A 15,944-nucleotide genomic window follows, 5' to 3' on the forward strand; every position below is an offset into this window, starting at 1 on the left:
AATCTCACCATCAGAGGAGGAGACGCAGAACTTTTTGACAAAGTGGAGTAAAATAGGGGAGAAAACTGGTGTTGAAGATGTACAGATTACACACCTGGCATCCTCTGACTTACTCAGGAGCAGCAATTATCTGGATACAGGGGGCACCATCAAGTCACTGGTAACATACTTGAGAACACAGCGTGCCACTGAATATATAATACTGTAAATCCATCCATCCATGTCCATGCTTATTCAAAATCAGAGGAGAGTGTGGACCAGTGGTTCTCAAACTTGTTTCTCCAAGTACCACCTCCAAAAATGAATTGGCTCTCTTAAGTAACCGGCCTCGTGACCAACATTTAAATGTTGTTGGTTCTATTCCTAAAAAGTATGTTTTGATGTTATGGTAAGCTACTGTAACATTAGGCAGTTTGAACTTTAACACTGCATTTAAAAATAGCAAAATAAAAAACTATACTAAATTGATTCAATTCAAAATGTATTACACATGAAAGTTAAATCAAAATCGTAACTATATTTAAAAACAAATCGTTCTTAAAGATTTATTAAATGCAATTGTGTTGAATTTAAAAGTTGAATACAACAAAACTATTTCCCGATTTAATCAAACCTCTTAATAACCACCATTATCCATTCGTCCATCCACACAACTAATCTAATCCCCTGTGATTGGCTGGCGACAAGTTCAGGGCGTACCCCGCCTCTCGCTCGATAGGACAGGCTCCAGCATGCCCGCGACCCTGGTGAGGATAAGCGGTACAGAAAATGGATGGATGGATGTAGAAAATTGTCATCACATAAATCATCAATAAATCTTTGGACTTCAACTTGTAAATGCTTCCTCTTTGTTTTTTTCTTCTTGTCACAGGATGTCAAAGGCTCAGAGCCGTTGGAACCATGGCTACTGAAAGAGATGGATACCTGCATAGCTAACATTTTTATCAGTGCAGACCAGGAATATGTTGTTCAGCTCTTCAACCTCATTCTCTATGAAAATGTTAATGGTATGACTGTGCAGTCCTGCATGACCATTTCTAATCGAAACGATTTTGATTGGCATTGTATAATGTAATATGTGTTGGGCAGTCTACAATTATTTTACATATTTGTATATAGAAAGTTTAACGTGTGGAATTTGACCAGTTGTTTTCTCACGTTTGTATTGATTAACCTAGTTGACTACATGCACAGCGAGAAAGGGGTCACGCCTTTGATGGTGACAGCAGCTCAAGGGTTCCTCACTCAGATGGAGCAGTTGCTTAACATGGGGGCGGACGTCAACCTGAAGGCATCCAATGGATGGTATGATATGTTGCTTTATTCACTGATGTTACTGGACAAGTACAATGTGAATTGTCTTAACATTACATTGTCCTAAAACTGGATAATAAAACTGCTTTCTTTTATTTAAAGGACTGCCTTGGACTTTGCAAAACACTTTCAGCAGGTAGATGCTATTGATCTTCTTCAATCTTCAGTGTGAGTATGACAATGTCTTGGAAATGCACATCTGCCGTTGGAGTTTATGTATATTCTTTGTCATAAATAGTTTAAATAGCTATATTGTGGTGTCAATTGCTTCTCTGAGCTGCCATTTAGGGCAGAGTTGTTACACATAAATACTAGACTTTATACCGATCTGATCTGCTTGATCGGTATCGGCCGATAATTAGCCTTTTATGCTGATCGGCTTAAATGTCATAATTCGCGGATCTTGATCGGCTGCGGTAAAGACATTTACTCCGCCTCGCCATTGTGTACAGTATATTTGAATCCAAAAGCTAGTTTATTTTTAGTCTTGTTGCGTGTCTTTTGACGTAGCACTGTAAATATCAATCACCGGACCTGAATCCGATTGAGCATGCATTTCACTTGACAAGACAAAACTGAGGGACCAAGAACTGAACACAGTCACAGTAGAGCCCTGGCAGAGCATCACCAGGGATGAAATCCAACACCTGATGATGTCTATGCATTCCACACTTAAGGCTGTAATTGAGTGCAAAGGATTTTCAACCAAGTCTGAAAAAGGGAAAGTTTGATTCATAGTTGTTAATTTGTCGCATTGCTTTTGGTCCCTTCAAAAGTGGGGTGCGCACATGCAAACTGTGGTAGTTCAAAAACACCGTTCACGTGATTTGGATGTAAATAACCTCAAATTAAAGATGAAAGTCTGCAGTTAAAGCATCTTTTTAGTTTCATTTCAAATTCATTGTGTGGATGTTTAGATCCAGAAAGATGTATGTCAGTTTCCCAACATTTCTGAACCTGACTACTTTCACTTCATTTGTGCAGTGCCTTTAAAAGGATGGAAGACCAGAAAGAGTCCACTGTGATTCAGTATGCCAGCACCGAAGACCAGGACCTGCTCAAGCTGTACCACCACAACTTTGATGATGAGTTTGTGGACCAAGATCTCATCATGAACCTGCTGCACAAGATCTGCTCAACTACAAGTGATGGTGCGTCTCATCACAATCTGTGTTCAGGCCTTTAATGAAAACACGTTAAATTAAAAGGCTTTTGTAAGTTCTAAAACATCACATTACAGAAAACGAGTTAAATTAAATGTTTTCCAAAAATCCAGCACAAATTTTATCCAACAAGGCGGCACGGTGGATGACTGGTTAGTGCGCTCGCCTCACAGTTCAAAGGTCGCTGGTTCATATCCTCACTCTGGCCTTCCTGTGTGGAGTTTTCATGTTCTTCCTGTGCTTGCTTGGGTCTTTTGTGGGTAATGTTTCCTACCACATTCCAAAAATATGGTTGTTAGTTTAATTGAAGACTAAATTCTCCTTAAGTGTGACTATGAGAATAAATGCTTGTTTGTCGATATGTGCCCTGCAATGGGCCGGTGTCCAGTCAAGGGTGTACCCCTCTTCTTGTTCCAAGTCAGCTGGGATAGGCTCCAGCACACCTGCGATCCTAATGAGGATAAGCACTATAGAAAATGGATGGATGGATGTTATCCAAAGACCATTTATAATATATCTTCTGAAAAGTAAAACTAGACAAAGTAATTTTTCCCCCAATAAAATGTAGTTAATCAAGTTCCCCGAATCCTTTAACAGTATGCAAAAAAGGACAGACATTTTGGCTGTGTGTAAAAGTTTTTCTTTTTTAATTTTTCAACAATACTTGCTAGTCAGTCATTGTATCAAATCCACTCACAATCCATTAATTACAAGGAAGTATGTAAATAGTTTTTTAAATATTTCATGGAGTTTCAAGCATACAATGCATCAGATAATTCATGAAGTTGTTGGTGTTATGTTAGTTATGTACGTAAAACTCCTTTTGCATATGTACCACATTCATAAAACATTGTGCTTCTGAATCTGCTTAAATTTGATCATATCTGTTTGTCTTAGGTGCAGTGCTAATTTTTCTTCCTGGATATGATGACATTGTGTCACTCAGGGACCGTATCCTCTACAGTGATGAGAGGTTTTCTGCCTTTTCCAAAAGGTAAAATATAAAATAATTCAGGTAGGCTCTACAAAAGCAGCAGATAATTTATGCTAGTTCAACTGTTAGAAGTGCACCAAACACTGTTGGTTTAAGTTCCGTGGTATTTAAGTATAACAATAGGAAATTTGATTGGGGAGCAGATATCTCTTTAGATTGAGATAAATTGGTGCATGGTCTCTGATGATGATTGGATGCATTTTGGGGGTAATTCTTTGAGCTGTCGAATTGTTTGAAAGAAAGAAAAATCTATTCTTGAGAAAGAGTGGTGAACTGATGAGAAAAATGTGTGTTCTATTTTAGTACGGTTTTTCAGCCTCCATAAGTCAACAAGACCAAAGTCATCCATATACTGCTCCAGTATATTGGGGCATTGTGGCTGATGGCTATTTTTGAGATTTGAGCGATCTATTAAGGGATTTAGCGTAAGGTTAAAATCACCTCCCATGATAATTGCAGAATTGCCTGAAAAGTTTAACAGGTGTGTAAAGAGCATGTGAAAAAAGGCTGGATCATCTTTATTAGGAGCGTATACATTGACAATTGTGAAGCTCGTTAAATATTGTAGCCTGTATAATTGTATATTGGCCTTCTGGATCTGCTACTGTACTATTTATTGTAAAAAGTAGTCTTTTATGGACTAAAATTGAGACTCCTCTTTGTCTACAGTTATAAAAGGCTGAGATAGCCTGAGTGAAATTAGAGTCAAGGAGGCATTTTTCTTCTGACTCAGTAAAGTGTTTCCTGTAATAGGAGGAGGTCTGTTTTACATTTAATGATATAATCTTCATTCTCTTTACCTGCGATCGAATGCCATTGACATTCCATGACACAAAAGTGTGACATAATGGGTGCGTGTATCATTTTAAATACATTTGTTACTATGCTTTCTTAGTTTTTTTTTTTTTTTTTTTTTTGACACTTCTCGGGAGATTTTTTGGTATTGTATTGACAAATGTTATTTAGAGAGAGTGATAGAGATGCTATATTTAAGTACAGCAAAGCCAGGGTACATACAACGAACAAACACTGAACATGGAAAACAAACAGTGACAAGGGGATAATGGTGTGTGGTGGTTGTTTTTAGTGCGCAAGAAGAGTTTTGAACGACTTTTGTGTCTCGTGTGTGTGGAAACAAGCAGAGCGGAAAAGCAACAGATCGGAGTTAGAATTCATGCTGGTGGCATGCGTGAGTCTGTTTTTGTTTTTTTGTCTCAGCAAAAGTGGAAAGAATGAAACTAAATACAATGCACTTTTGACAATTCATAACGACAACAGATCAAAAGAAGTCTAGAAGTCTAGAAGAGCCAGGGCGTGACGTTGGCATCACGAAACAGTTGGCCGTCGACATATAGCCACGTTCATTTGCCTTTCTCACGGTAATTCTTCATCAACGGGTACAAGATTTTACGCCTCTCGTTGATTTCCTTGGGGGAACTGAAGTCCCTTTGAGCTCCCGACCTTTTGATTTTACAAACACTTTTTGCTGAAAGTGTTCAAACTTTGCAATGATAGGACGTGGTCGGTTTCCTGGACGAGGGCCTCCCAATCGGTGGACACGGTGAAAGGTAATCTTTTCAACTGTATCTTGCTCTATCTTGAGCGCGGACATCATTAATCATCATTAACTTTTTAATCTGCACCTTAATCTGTCTTCCGGAGCATTTTCTGGAATGCCGGAGAAAATTAGATTGTCGCACATGCTTCGTGATTGAATGTCTAGCGTAGTTTCTTTCATGAGTTTATATTCCAGTCTAAGAGTTTGTACTTCTGTTGATTTTGACATGTTTGATCAAAGCGCAGTATTATCTAATCTTAGCTCATTCACATGTTGCGTGAATTCCAAGCTCTTTCTGAGTTCAGCGATCTCTTGGCGAAGCAAGTCAAGTGTAATTGACAATTTCTTGTCGATTGAGAGGAGGACACTCGTCTGTGTCTCTGTCGAGTCAAGTAAATCCTCAGTTGAAGTGGAAGAATCAGCTTTTTTCCTCTTCAGCGGCAGTTTGACGCGAGGGCTCAGATCCTCCATGACAGACAAGTTGGGGTTGACGTAGCTGCGCTGACCGCAAGTGGCTCTCTGCGAGTGTCCGCTGCTAGTGAAGGAAAAGAGAAAAGAATGAAGCGACCATCGACCGTTGAAAAAGGAAAAAGAAATATTGTCTTCTAACAGCTGCTTTTCCAAGTCTATGCAATGGGTGCCACCATGTTTTTCGTCCTCGGAAATCACGCAATCTCTCGCGTTGTCACAGCATGCTCACATTCCCGACTCCCTCCCTCCCTTCCTTCCTGGGTGCGTATTATACATGGGTGCGCATTATACATGAGAAATTACGGTAAATGTATGAATGGATGGATGGATGGATGTTAGCAGAAAACCTTCAGGCTTCTGCTTCGAGAGCTGAAGATAAATAGGAACATTATCTTTTAGCATGACCAACACAAAGCCAAGAAAGAAAAGAACATCAACAAAAGAATGGCTTCACCAGAAAAAGATTAAGATTTTGGAATGGCGCAGCCAGATCCCAGACCTGAATCCGTTCGAATGAACGTCTGTGGGGTGAACTGAAGATGCCTGTGCATGGGAGATGCACTCACAATCTGACAAATTTAGTGTGCAACTATTGTCACATCAAGATGTGCCACTCTGATAGACTCCAACTCAAAAAGACTGAGTGCTATAATAAAAGCCAAAGATGGTAACAAAGTATTAGTTTGAGGGTGTACATATTTATGCAACCAGGTTATTGTCCATTTTTGAAATTATTTTTGTTGTTTCAAGTTGTACAGGATATCGTTCAAATTAAAGGTGAAAAGAGTTAATAAAAAGTCAAAATGATGTCTCTTGATCCCATTGTTTTACATCACAAGAACCTGGCATTTGAGCAGGGGGTTGTCGACTCTTTATATCGACCATTAATCGTTGTGGGAATGAAGCGCTGAAAGCACTTGCAAATGGGGCCCGTTCACCATTTATTTAGCAGTGGCCTGCCATGCATTTGAAGCATGGGCCCTTATTGGGGATTTACTCAACTTAATCCACCTAAATTCCACCACGTCGCAGTTATAGAAACCATAAATACTATACAAAAACACAATATTACAGCACACCACTGCGCCACAATCACTATCTGGAACAGTTCAACTTGATATTATTTTTTTTCCTCGTCAAACTTTGCTTGCTGTGATCAACCAATCAGAAAACGGAAAAAATGGTTGACGGCATCGACGGTCAGCGAGCTGGCTTTTTGTAGAACTAATTTGAAATCTTACTGGTTAAAGAAACAGTCCCATTGCTAATGTAGTTTAAATTACATTGGCCAGCACTGCTGATTCTGAAGGCCCTGTGCACATTTGATTGACATGGCAACACAGAGAGACTAAAATCTAATTGGACAAAAAAAATATGATAGATGATTGGGAATAATTTAGTACACTTTCATGGAGAAAAAAATGGCAGAATTTAGATTGTCAATATAGGTCAGTGCTTCTGATAGTCTTTTAGCCAGCAGAGAACGCCTAGGTGGCCCTGACATCTCACTACTGCCATTTAGTCATTGTTCCAGATTATCCTTATACAGCCATCACGTCATATATGACACCATTCTGAAGAGTATCTTTGACAGATGTGTTGGAGGTTGCGAAAAGAGAACAAAGAAAAGTCTCTGCCCGGGTGTAACCTGCCGGCCCTAGAAACCTCTGTTGCCCGGTTCTTTTATTCTGGTCGAGGTAAAACTTCAATGATTAGGCCGGATGGAAAGCTTAGCAAAGTATTCGAAAATACAAAGTCAAGCAGTAAGTTTGGAAAAGGTTCAGCGCTGGGCCCCCCCGTACGTGGCTCAGACCAACGTCTGTGTTGAAGAGACCGCAGAAGTTCTTGTCCGCTTGTTTTGGTGCGAAAACTGCTTCCCGTCGTGACGTCATGCAGTCTCGGACCAATCGTAGCTTCACCCTAGTGTATGGGGTCCGTTCGCAAATTCAGTCCAATGCTCCCATCGCGCCCCGAGACCGCGGCACCCAGAGACAGCGTGCTCCACTTTTTATAACTTTACTAATGAACGTGTTGGCTATTGCTAGGGATAAGTCAGTACAGCCACCATATTGAATGTGTCAGTTTTACTTGTATTGAGTGGCACACACATTAGCAACGCTCTGAGTTACCAAAGGTTCCGGGGTGCGGAGAGCTCACCCGGAGTGAACTTGCCAACGCACCCTATGTTGATATGTTGCGTGTTTGTTGTGTCAGTGCAACTAAGTGTCATGCAATTATGTTTATAAGGATATCTGGATGTGTATCTGTAATGTATGCAGTGCTGTGTAAGCGTGCAACAAGTAATTTCGAACAGATGTATGTACTTTATCTCTCAGGTACCAGGTGTTCACGCTTCATTCGGACATGCCAAGCATGGAACAGAAAAAAGCCATGAAGAATTCGCCACTGAATGTTAGAAAGATTGTAAGTCTTTGTTTCCATATTTATTATGACTGCTGCTCCCCCACAAAATAATAGTGTGAGATGGATTAACAAAAATGTTTCTGAAGCCATGCATTTCCTACTTCTCTTCCTGTTCAGGAGGGGCCAGTAAAGTGGGAATCAAAACTAACAAACATAAACATCAACAAAAATATTACCAGATAACTAGCAACCTTTTATTGTGAGTGACTGTGACTTTCTCAATGTCTTTATGTCTCAAAAGTATTCTGTCAATTGAGTGTCTGTTGTCCTACTAGAGCGGCTCCAACTACCAGAGGCAAACTCCTTGTGTGTTTTTGACATACTGGGCGAAATAAAGATGATTCTTATTCTGATCATTCCCATAATGGTTCCACTGTCAGCTCTGTTTTCCACCACACCAATGGTTTCCAACCTTTATTGAGTAAAGGCACCCATTTTAAACATTTGAATTTAGATAACTTCCCGTGGCACCATGATTAGGAATCACTGCACTACATTACTACTGAACTGTAGCCTGAAAAGTTTTTAATGTGGCCCATGAGTCTATATATATGTGAATGTGTGCATGTGTATATGTATACGTGTGTGCGCGTGTATATGTAGGTGTGTGTGTATGTATGTATGTGTGTATTGACGCGAATTGCAATACAACTGAAGGTGGTTGGGGACCACTTGTTGTGTGTGTGTGTGTGTGTATATATATATATATATATACATATATATACATATATATATATATATATATATATATATACATATATATACATATATATATATATATACATATATATATATATTAATATATATGTATATATATATATATATATATATATACATACACACACACACACACACATACATATATACACACACACACACGCTTGCCTCGCTTCTGCTTCCTCCGTCGCTGTTTGTGGTGCGTCCACTGTGGGCGCAATGCAGGAATGAGGGTCAGAGTTATTGTAGGCAGCCACCCCAGACTGCATTTCCGTAGCTCCTCAATGAGCTGAATGAGTTTATGAAATTATTTCGTTCTTTTGTGCTCTGCCGCCGTTAGACAGCCCGCTCGAACCAGAAACGGAAGCGTTCCGTGCAGTCTCGACGTGTCAATTGAGACATGCAGCTGTTGCGGCGGAGAAGATCCGGTCAATAAAACACATTGACGCGAATTGCAATACAACAGAAATTATATAAATTGGTCATTTTTTCTCTGAGACTCGTTAACAAATGCCTCACGGCCCGGTACCGGTCCGCGGACCGGTGGTTGGGGACCACTTATTTATAGTATTGAGACATATGTGATGCGTACTGTATATAAAAAAGTAAACCCCCCCCCCCCCCCCCCCCCCCCACCCTCCCTGCTCCTTCTCAGATTCTGTCAACTAACATTGCTGAGACAAGCATCACCATCAACGATGTTGTTTTTGTGATTGATTCTGGAAGAGTCAAAGAGGTACAGAAGTTTTATCAAACATTTTGAAAGAACTGTAGTTTATCAATAGACAAAGTATCCCATCTGTAAACAAATGTCTTCCTGTGTAGAAATCCTTTGATACCATCAGTCGCATCTCAATGTTAAAGACGGTCTGGATTTCAAAAGCCAGTGCTCTTCAACGAAGAGGAAGGTAACAATAATCTCTCCATTTTCAGATTTTGTTGATTAATCATACTTCACGTTGTGAGATAACACAGCTCTGCTGTTTACAGGTCCCTTGTTTTGGCTATTTAGACCTCCATAGAGTGACTCTCTAACAAGGACTTACTATAAAAGTGTTAGCCATTTTTTAAAAAACACCTTGGTTTTGTCATAGGAGTCTTCTGGAGAACATCCATATTTATCCGTATTTGGCTCAGACCGCCCCTTTTCCTCTAATTGGTTGCCTCGGTGTAGAAGACCCACTTGTGAGAGCACACGCGCTTGTTATGTTGACACGCTGGGTCGGGAGTGGAGAGGTAGGCGGGTTGTAGATGACCTCGAGAAATTCGAATTAACTGATTTCAGGCGGCTCTGCGGAAAAATGTCTGTCAGGACATTGTTCTATGCTGATGACAGATGATGGCACAAACCTGCTCCTTTGTTCTGCTCGTGAGCACCATGTTGGTTTATGCAGTAATTATCAGGATAACTGAGAATCTAAAAATCAATTTTCTCCTAATCCATATCGTTTATTTAGTACAGCCTTTTTTGAAAAGGTTATATTAAATGTGAAAAGTGAACAGCGCCTTTCTGTTTTCTAAAATTGCCGCATACTACCTAATTTAAGGCAAAATCTGTATTTGTAATTTTCCCAGCAAATCTGATTAGAATGTAAGGTAAATTTGAGTATCCCTTAATTTTACCGCTATTACAAAGCACTAATGTCAATAACCTCATTTTTATAATCTTAATGCTCTCAACATACACTTTTATGGGACTGTGGCATAGTATGTATAATACACAATTGGAAGTGGGCTACGTTGTGGTCATCTTTAACCGTGCGTGACTTTTTTTCCACATGGAATCAAATCTTTCTACTCCTCAAATTGTGTTTTGTTTGTTCTAAATTTGAAATTGCTGTGACCTGTTATTGCCCAGTTACTCAGTGATGATAAATCAGTGTTTGAGAAAATGTAAAAAGGAATTGAAAGTCCAGCATGTCCGCAGAGCGGGACGCTGCCAACCAGGGATTTGCTTCCACCTCTTCAGTCAACTAAGGTTCAACAATATGCAAGAGTTCCAGGTTCCACAGCTGCTACGAATGCCGTTGCAGGTAGAAAATCACATTTTCAGTTTTGATATCAATGAACAGGGTTTGTTGTTATGACTCTACAACTATCGTGTCCATGTCCAAACATTATTGGCCAAATATTTTAAAACACACAAGAGTTTTGTCTTCAGTAGTTGGAGTCACTCTATTAGTATTTAACAGGGGTGTCAGACTAATTTTAGTTCACAGGTCTCATTCATCCCATGAAAATTAAAACATTTCCAATGGTTTTTTTTTTTTTTTTTTTTTTTTGGGGGTGGAAATAATTACTAGTACATTTGGAAAATAATCACATTTATTGATTATCTTGTTGCAAATTATTAAATCATATGAGCATTCTTTAATTTCTTTTAATATTGTTGAAAAAGAGTGCAATTTCAGCAATAGGAATCACCTTTTTCATTTACACATGCAATTTGCAGCTCACAGTGGCTCTATGTACTTTATGTACCTTTCATAAAGCATCTTATGATCTAGAAATAATTTTAAATTTACATAAATTTCCACATCCATCTGGGAATATTGACAACCTCGACAGACTTGTCACACCATACAATGTGGGAAGATTGACAGGGAGAAAATAAAGATAACATCTATTAGCCATGTCTACTAATGGCATGCAGTATAACAGGCCTTAAAAGTGCAATATGTACTTTTTAAACTGCTTACAATATTTGAATGTAGCTTCATTTCAGTCCCCGCCCCTGCCACCTCACGTGTCTCCAAGAGACCAGTTTGTCGCGTTCGCCTGGCCGCCTCACAGTCGGAGCACCTCGACGGGCTGTTGGGATTTGCCTGGAGAGGGACCGCTGTGTCCCGCTCACCCGTGGCCACCACAGAATGCAGGTTGGGGTCGGCTGCGAGTGCGCAACGTTACATGAAGTGTTACCAGTTTGGAGAATGTACACTTAATTGAAAATATAAGAGAGGTGGTCAGCAATACCTAGCAACTCGGTGAGAACGGTGATGTGACGTTCGCAGTGGTTTTCCATGCAGCTTTCCGCCTATTGGATACACAACGCTGTTATATATCTTCACTCTTTATTTGAAGTAGAGAGCTGTCTAAGAGAGAGTTGCAGAGCTACGATTACTACAGTAATGGCACTACAGAGATATGCAAACTGGCAAAGTGCCACTATGAAATTATGAGTCAGCTGTTTTAAGAGATTAATGACAAGGGGAATGAAGCTGTTTGAATCAGACTGCTGGTTTTGTTGTGCATTGTTCAATAGCACCAGTCACCGGTAAGGACCAGAAAAAGGTGGTGTCAGTGTGAACGTGTTCAGCTGTATGTTGTGCTGGCTGCACAAGCGCACCAGACAAAGTGCTGTCATTTATGAGGCTGATGATTATGGCGTCGTCGGCAAACTTCAAGAGTTGGACAGCTGGATGTGTTGAGGTGCAGTTGCCGGGGGAGAAATCAGAGGTGTGATGGCTGCTATTGGGAGTGGACGGGGAGCCATTAAATGTGTGACAAACGTCATTGGTGTTAGGGGCGAATGGTTGGGTGCAAATATGTTCTTTTCAAATCTGACATAAAACATACAGGTCGTCAGCCAGGCCATTGTCGGACTCCACATGGGGGCATGGTCTTTTGTAGTTGGTCTTTCAGTCCTCACGATACTGATACAGAGTTGTTAAAGAGAAATGTTCTTCAGTTTAACTGCATGGCTTCTCATGGCGATGTTAATTTCCTTTGTCAGCTGGTTTCCCACCCACTTGTACAGGACTCTTTCCCCACTCCTTTTGGCATCCTGGGAAAGATGGCTAAGTTTGGAAGGGAACCGTAGCTTGATGTTACTGAAGGTGCAGAATGTCTTGGTTGGAACATTCATGTCTACACAGAAGCTGGTATAGGTTTTAAGGTGTGCATCATAAAGGTGGTGCGACCTGCACCATGTGACGAAGACCCCACTGAGGCTCCTATACTTCCTCGACTGTCCATCCTTTGTACATCCCACAGTTGCAGCCAAGAACTTCTTGGCTTGCAACTACATTCTTGTTCGTGTTCTTTTCTTCGCCTCTTTTTGATGTAATATTTTTACACAGTGCCCCCTTGTGTTCCGACTGAGATACCACAGTTGGATCAAATTGTACCTTTATAACAAGATGACAAACTTGTCCCTCTCTTTGTAAAAGAAACACCTTTGTTTTTTGATACTCGCAAGAAATGCCAGGTTTTAACTGAAATCTATTGTTTGTGTTTGAAATTGCCTCACTAGAAATGTTTGTAAACAAGAAAATGCAGTTTCCTGCATTATGCACAAGATGAATTTAACAAAAATACTGTTGATTATCTAAAAAGAGGAAACCAATTGGTCTTATCATTATTAAGTGAAATGTCTCATTTTCTCATCTATTCATAATTGCTCTTTAACCAAGCAAAAATATTTTACCCGATTACTTGATTATTCCGATAGAATTGTCACTAGAATACTTGATGACGAATTGCAGCACGACTGGATGCAAATTATTTGTGACAGGCCTGTTGAATGTCACTTCAGAAATAAAGTGGGGAAATAAAGCAAGTCATAGTATAGCATTTTCATAGAGTAACTTTTCTGTCACACCCACAGCGCACCTCACTGCTGTTATGCTGCCCTCGTACATGTCCTGTATTATTCTAACATACTTCTCGGCCACTCCAGACTTCCGCACGCAGTTCTTAAAAATAGGCACAGCACACTTTTCCTCCATTCCTCGGGGATCTTCTCACCCGCTAGAATTCCGTTGAATAAGCTGGTCAAAAACTCCACAGCCACCTCTCCTAGATGCTTCCATACCTCCACAGAAATGTCATCAGGACCAACTGCCTTTCCATTTTTCGTCATCTTTAATGACTTTCTAACTTCCCCCTTACTCGTCATTGCCAATTCATGGTCCACCACACTTGGCTCCTCTTCATTCTCTCTCATTTTCTTCATTCATCAACTCCTCACAGTACCGTATTTTCATGACCATAAGGCGCACGTAAAAGTCTTAAAATTTCTCCCAAATGGACGGGGCGCCTTATAACGCTTATGTGTGTACCGAGTTCCGAAATCTGTAAATGCTGTTGTGTGACTTTAATGAGCGCTCCGCTTGACTGACTGGGAGCATTTCCTGCCGACACCCTGCTTACACAGAGGAAAAGCGGACGTGACTGAGGACAGCATGCGGACGTAAAGGGGGAAGGGTGCGTCTGACAGAGGACGCTAAAGACACGCCCCCAGTAGGTATATAGTTCCGCTATGTGCATCGGTTTGGCTAAGGACCCCCGAAAATGACTGCGGTCAAGCCAGCCTCCACTCGTAAAGTAGCAGTCAAGCCAGCCGCCCCTAATTTTGTTCATACTAGGCATTATGGTAATAAGTCGCCAACTCGCGGCGAAAGAGACCTTCAAAATAAAAGCTTCCCAATAATACGGACGTCGGTGCTCTTCGGTTAAGGAATGCAACCAGCAAATTGGATCTTGAGATGCATTAAAAAATGTAGTTTATTTGATAGCTTAGGAAAAATAAATTAACGTTGCTAGCTCAATTCTAGGCTCTGTGCTTTTCTCTCCTCTTTCTGCATTAATTCAATATAAATATTATATATGTTAATACTTTTTAAAAATGTTGTTGTTAGAATGACTCGAAAGTGCTTGAAACTCAAAAGTGTAGGACTCGCGACTTGACTCGGGACTTGAGGGCAAAGACTTGTGACTTGCAAAGCAGGGACTTGGTCCCACCACTGGATAGCACCTGCTAAAGTCGAGAAAGTACATTGCAATGTGGTGCTTCAATGCTGCTCACGACATCTCCACGGTGCAGCTCCTCAGCCTGACAAACAGAGGTCTGTCTGTGAGGTAGTCTGTAATCCATGTGACAAGGTAAGTCCATGCTCTTCCTGTGAGCGTTGTCTTCAATTCAGATAAAATTGTAATTTATAATGTAACACTAAACCAAATTAACTGCCAAATTAGAATTGAATGAGAAGAACCGCAAACGGTGGTCTTCAACCTCTGTGTGAGGCAACCCACGTGATAAAATTCCCAAGGCAATTAATTTTCATTCGTCATGTTTTGTGTGTGTTTTAGGAATTATGTCTGCAGACCAAATTGCTGACTCCCTCTCCAGTATCAGAATTCTTGTCCAAGGCTCCCCAACCTCCTACTGCACACGCTATAAAGAGTGCAGTGCAGATCCTTAAGGTAAGACATGCACACTAATAACACCAATTACTTCACAATGCACCACACACACCTGCTGTATTATTTTCCAACCACATTTATTTATCTATTTTTCAGACAATAGGTGCTATGAACCAGAATGAAGACCTGACTGATCTTGGCTTCCATCTGGCTGATCTACCTATTGAGCCCCATCTGGGAAAGATGGTGCTATGTGCTGTGGTGCTGAGATGTCTGGACCCCGTTTTGACAATTGCCTGTACACTAGGTTATCGCGACCCCTTTGTTCTTCCTGCCCAGGGCTCTCAGAAGAGAGCTGCCCTTCAGTGCCGTAAACAATTCTCATCCAACACCTTCAGTGACCACATGACCCTGCTGAGGGTTTTCCAGGTACTTTTGTCTGTTCTGTACCCTATCTGGCACTGACTCATGTACAGTAGACATTTTGACAAATGATAGTACGGATGATCCATAAGATTGAATTTATTTTGAATTTTTGCATCTTGGTTAGAAAACATGGTGTTGGGAGATTTTTAACAATGAGAACGTGACTGTTTATGTATAATTTGTCCTGGCCTCTATTAAAAACTGACATAAAATTGCTTTTGGTTTGTCAGGCATGGCAGAAGTCACGCACTGATGGTTGGGAGAGGCCCTTCTGTGAAAAGAACTTTCTGTCCAATGCCACCATGGAGATGATTCTTGGCATGAGAACACAGGTGCTGGGACAGCTTCGTGCAACTGGTTTGTTCTAATGAATTACATTTACAATAAAATGTGCAAAGGTGTTTTTCTTCTAATACGCACCCTGAAGTATTTATTTGTATTTGAGTTGAGTGAATTCTCCTTTCATAATTCCTGTTTGTGCTCCAGGCTTTGTGAGGGTCCACGGGGATAGTGACATACGTAATGTGAACATCAACTCAGAAAACTGGGCAGTGGTGAAGGCAGCCCTGGTTGCTGGCATGTATCCAAATCTGCTTCATATTAACCCTGAGGCAAACCGGCTCTCTAGTAATAAGGAGAAGAAAGTCAATTTTCATCCTGCTTCCACATTGAATCTGTACCAGAACAAGGAGGTAGGAAGATTATTCCTTTGGAACGCTGTAATTCTTTAGGT

The 15,944-nt window shown here is 40.6% G+C and overlaps 1 protein-coding gene across 1 annotated transcript in view; it reads left to right on the forward strand.

The window, feature by feature from the left end:
* The window catches only part of ythdc2 (YTH domain containing 2), a 58,463-nt gene that overhangs the window by 18,460 nt on the left and 24,059 nt on the right, over positions 1 to 15,944 (forward strand). Inside the window, exons 10-23 of the mRNA XM_061699535.1 lie at positions 15 to 160; positions 872 to 1,007; positions 1,179 to 1,305; positions 1,417 to 1,482; positions 2,299 to 2,465; positions 3,375 to 3,471; positions 7,837 to 7,924; positions 9,297 to 9,377; positions 9,467 to 9,549; positions 10,569 to 10,674; positions 14,732 to 14,845; positions 14,942 to 15,214; positions 15,442 to 15,568; positions 15,698 to 15,903. Coding sequence (XP_061555519.1) covers positions 15 to 160; positions 872 to 1,007; positions 1,179 to 1,305; positions 1,417 to 1,482; positions 2,299 to 2,465; positions 3,375 to 3,471; positions 7,837 to 7,924; positions 9,297 to 9,377; positions 9,467 to 9,549; positions 10,569 to 10,674; positions 14,732 to 14,845; positions 14,942 to 15,214; positions 15,442 to 15,568; positions 15,698 to 15,903 — 1,817 coding nt within the window. The remainder of the gene's footprint in view (positions 1 to 14; positions 161 to 871; positions 1,008 to 1,178; positions 1,306 to 1,416; positions 1,483 to 2,298; positions 2,466 to 3,374; positions 3,472 to 7,836; positions 7,925 to 9,296; positions 9,378 to 9,466; positions 9,550 to 10,568; positions 10,675 to 14,731; positions 14,846 to 14,941; positions 15,215 to 15,441; positions 15,569 to 15,697; positions 15,904 to 15,944) is intronic.

Source organism: Phycodurus eques, chromosome 15, assembly GCF_024500275.1.
Source record: "Phycodurus eques isolate BA_2022a chromosome 15, UOR_Pequ_1.1, whole genome shotgun sequence".
Taxonomy (NCBI): domain Eukaryota; kingdom Metazoa; phylum Chordata; class Actinopteri; order Syngnathiformes; family Syngnathidae; genus Phycodurus; species Phycodurus eques.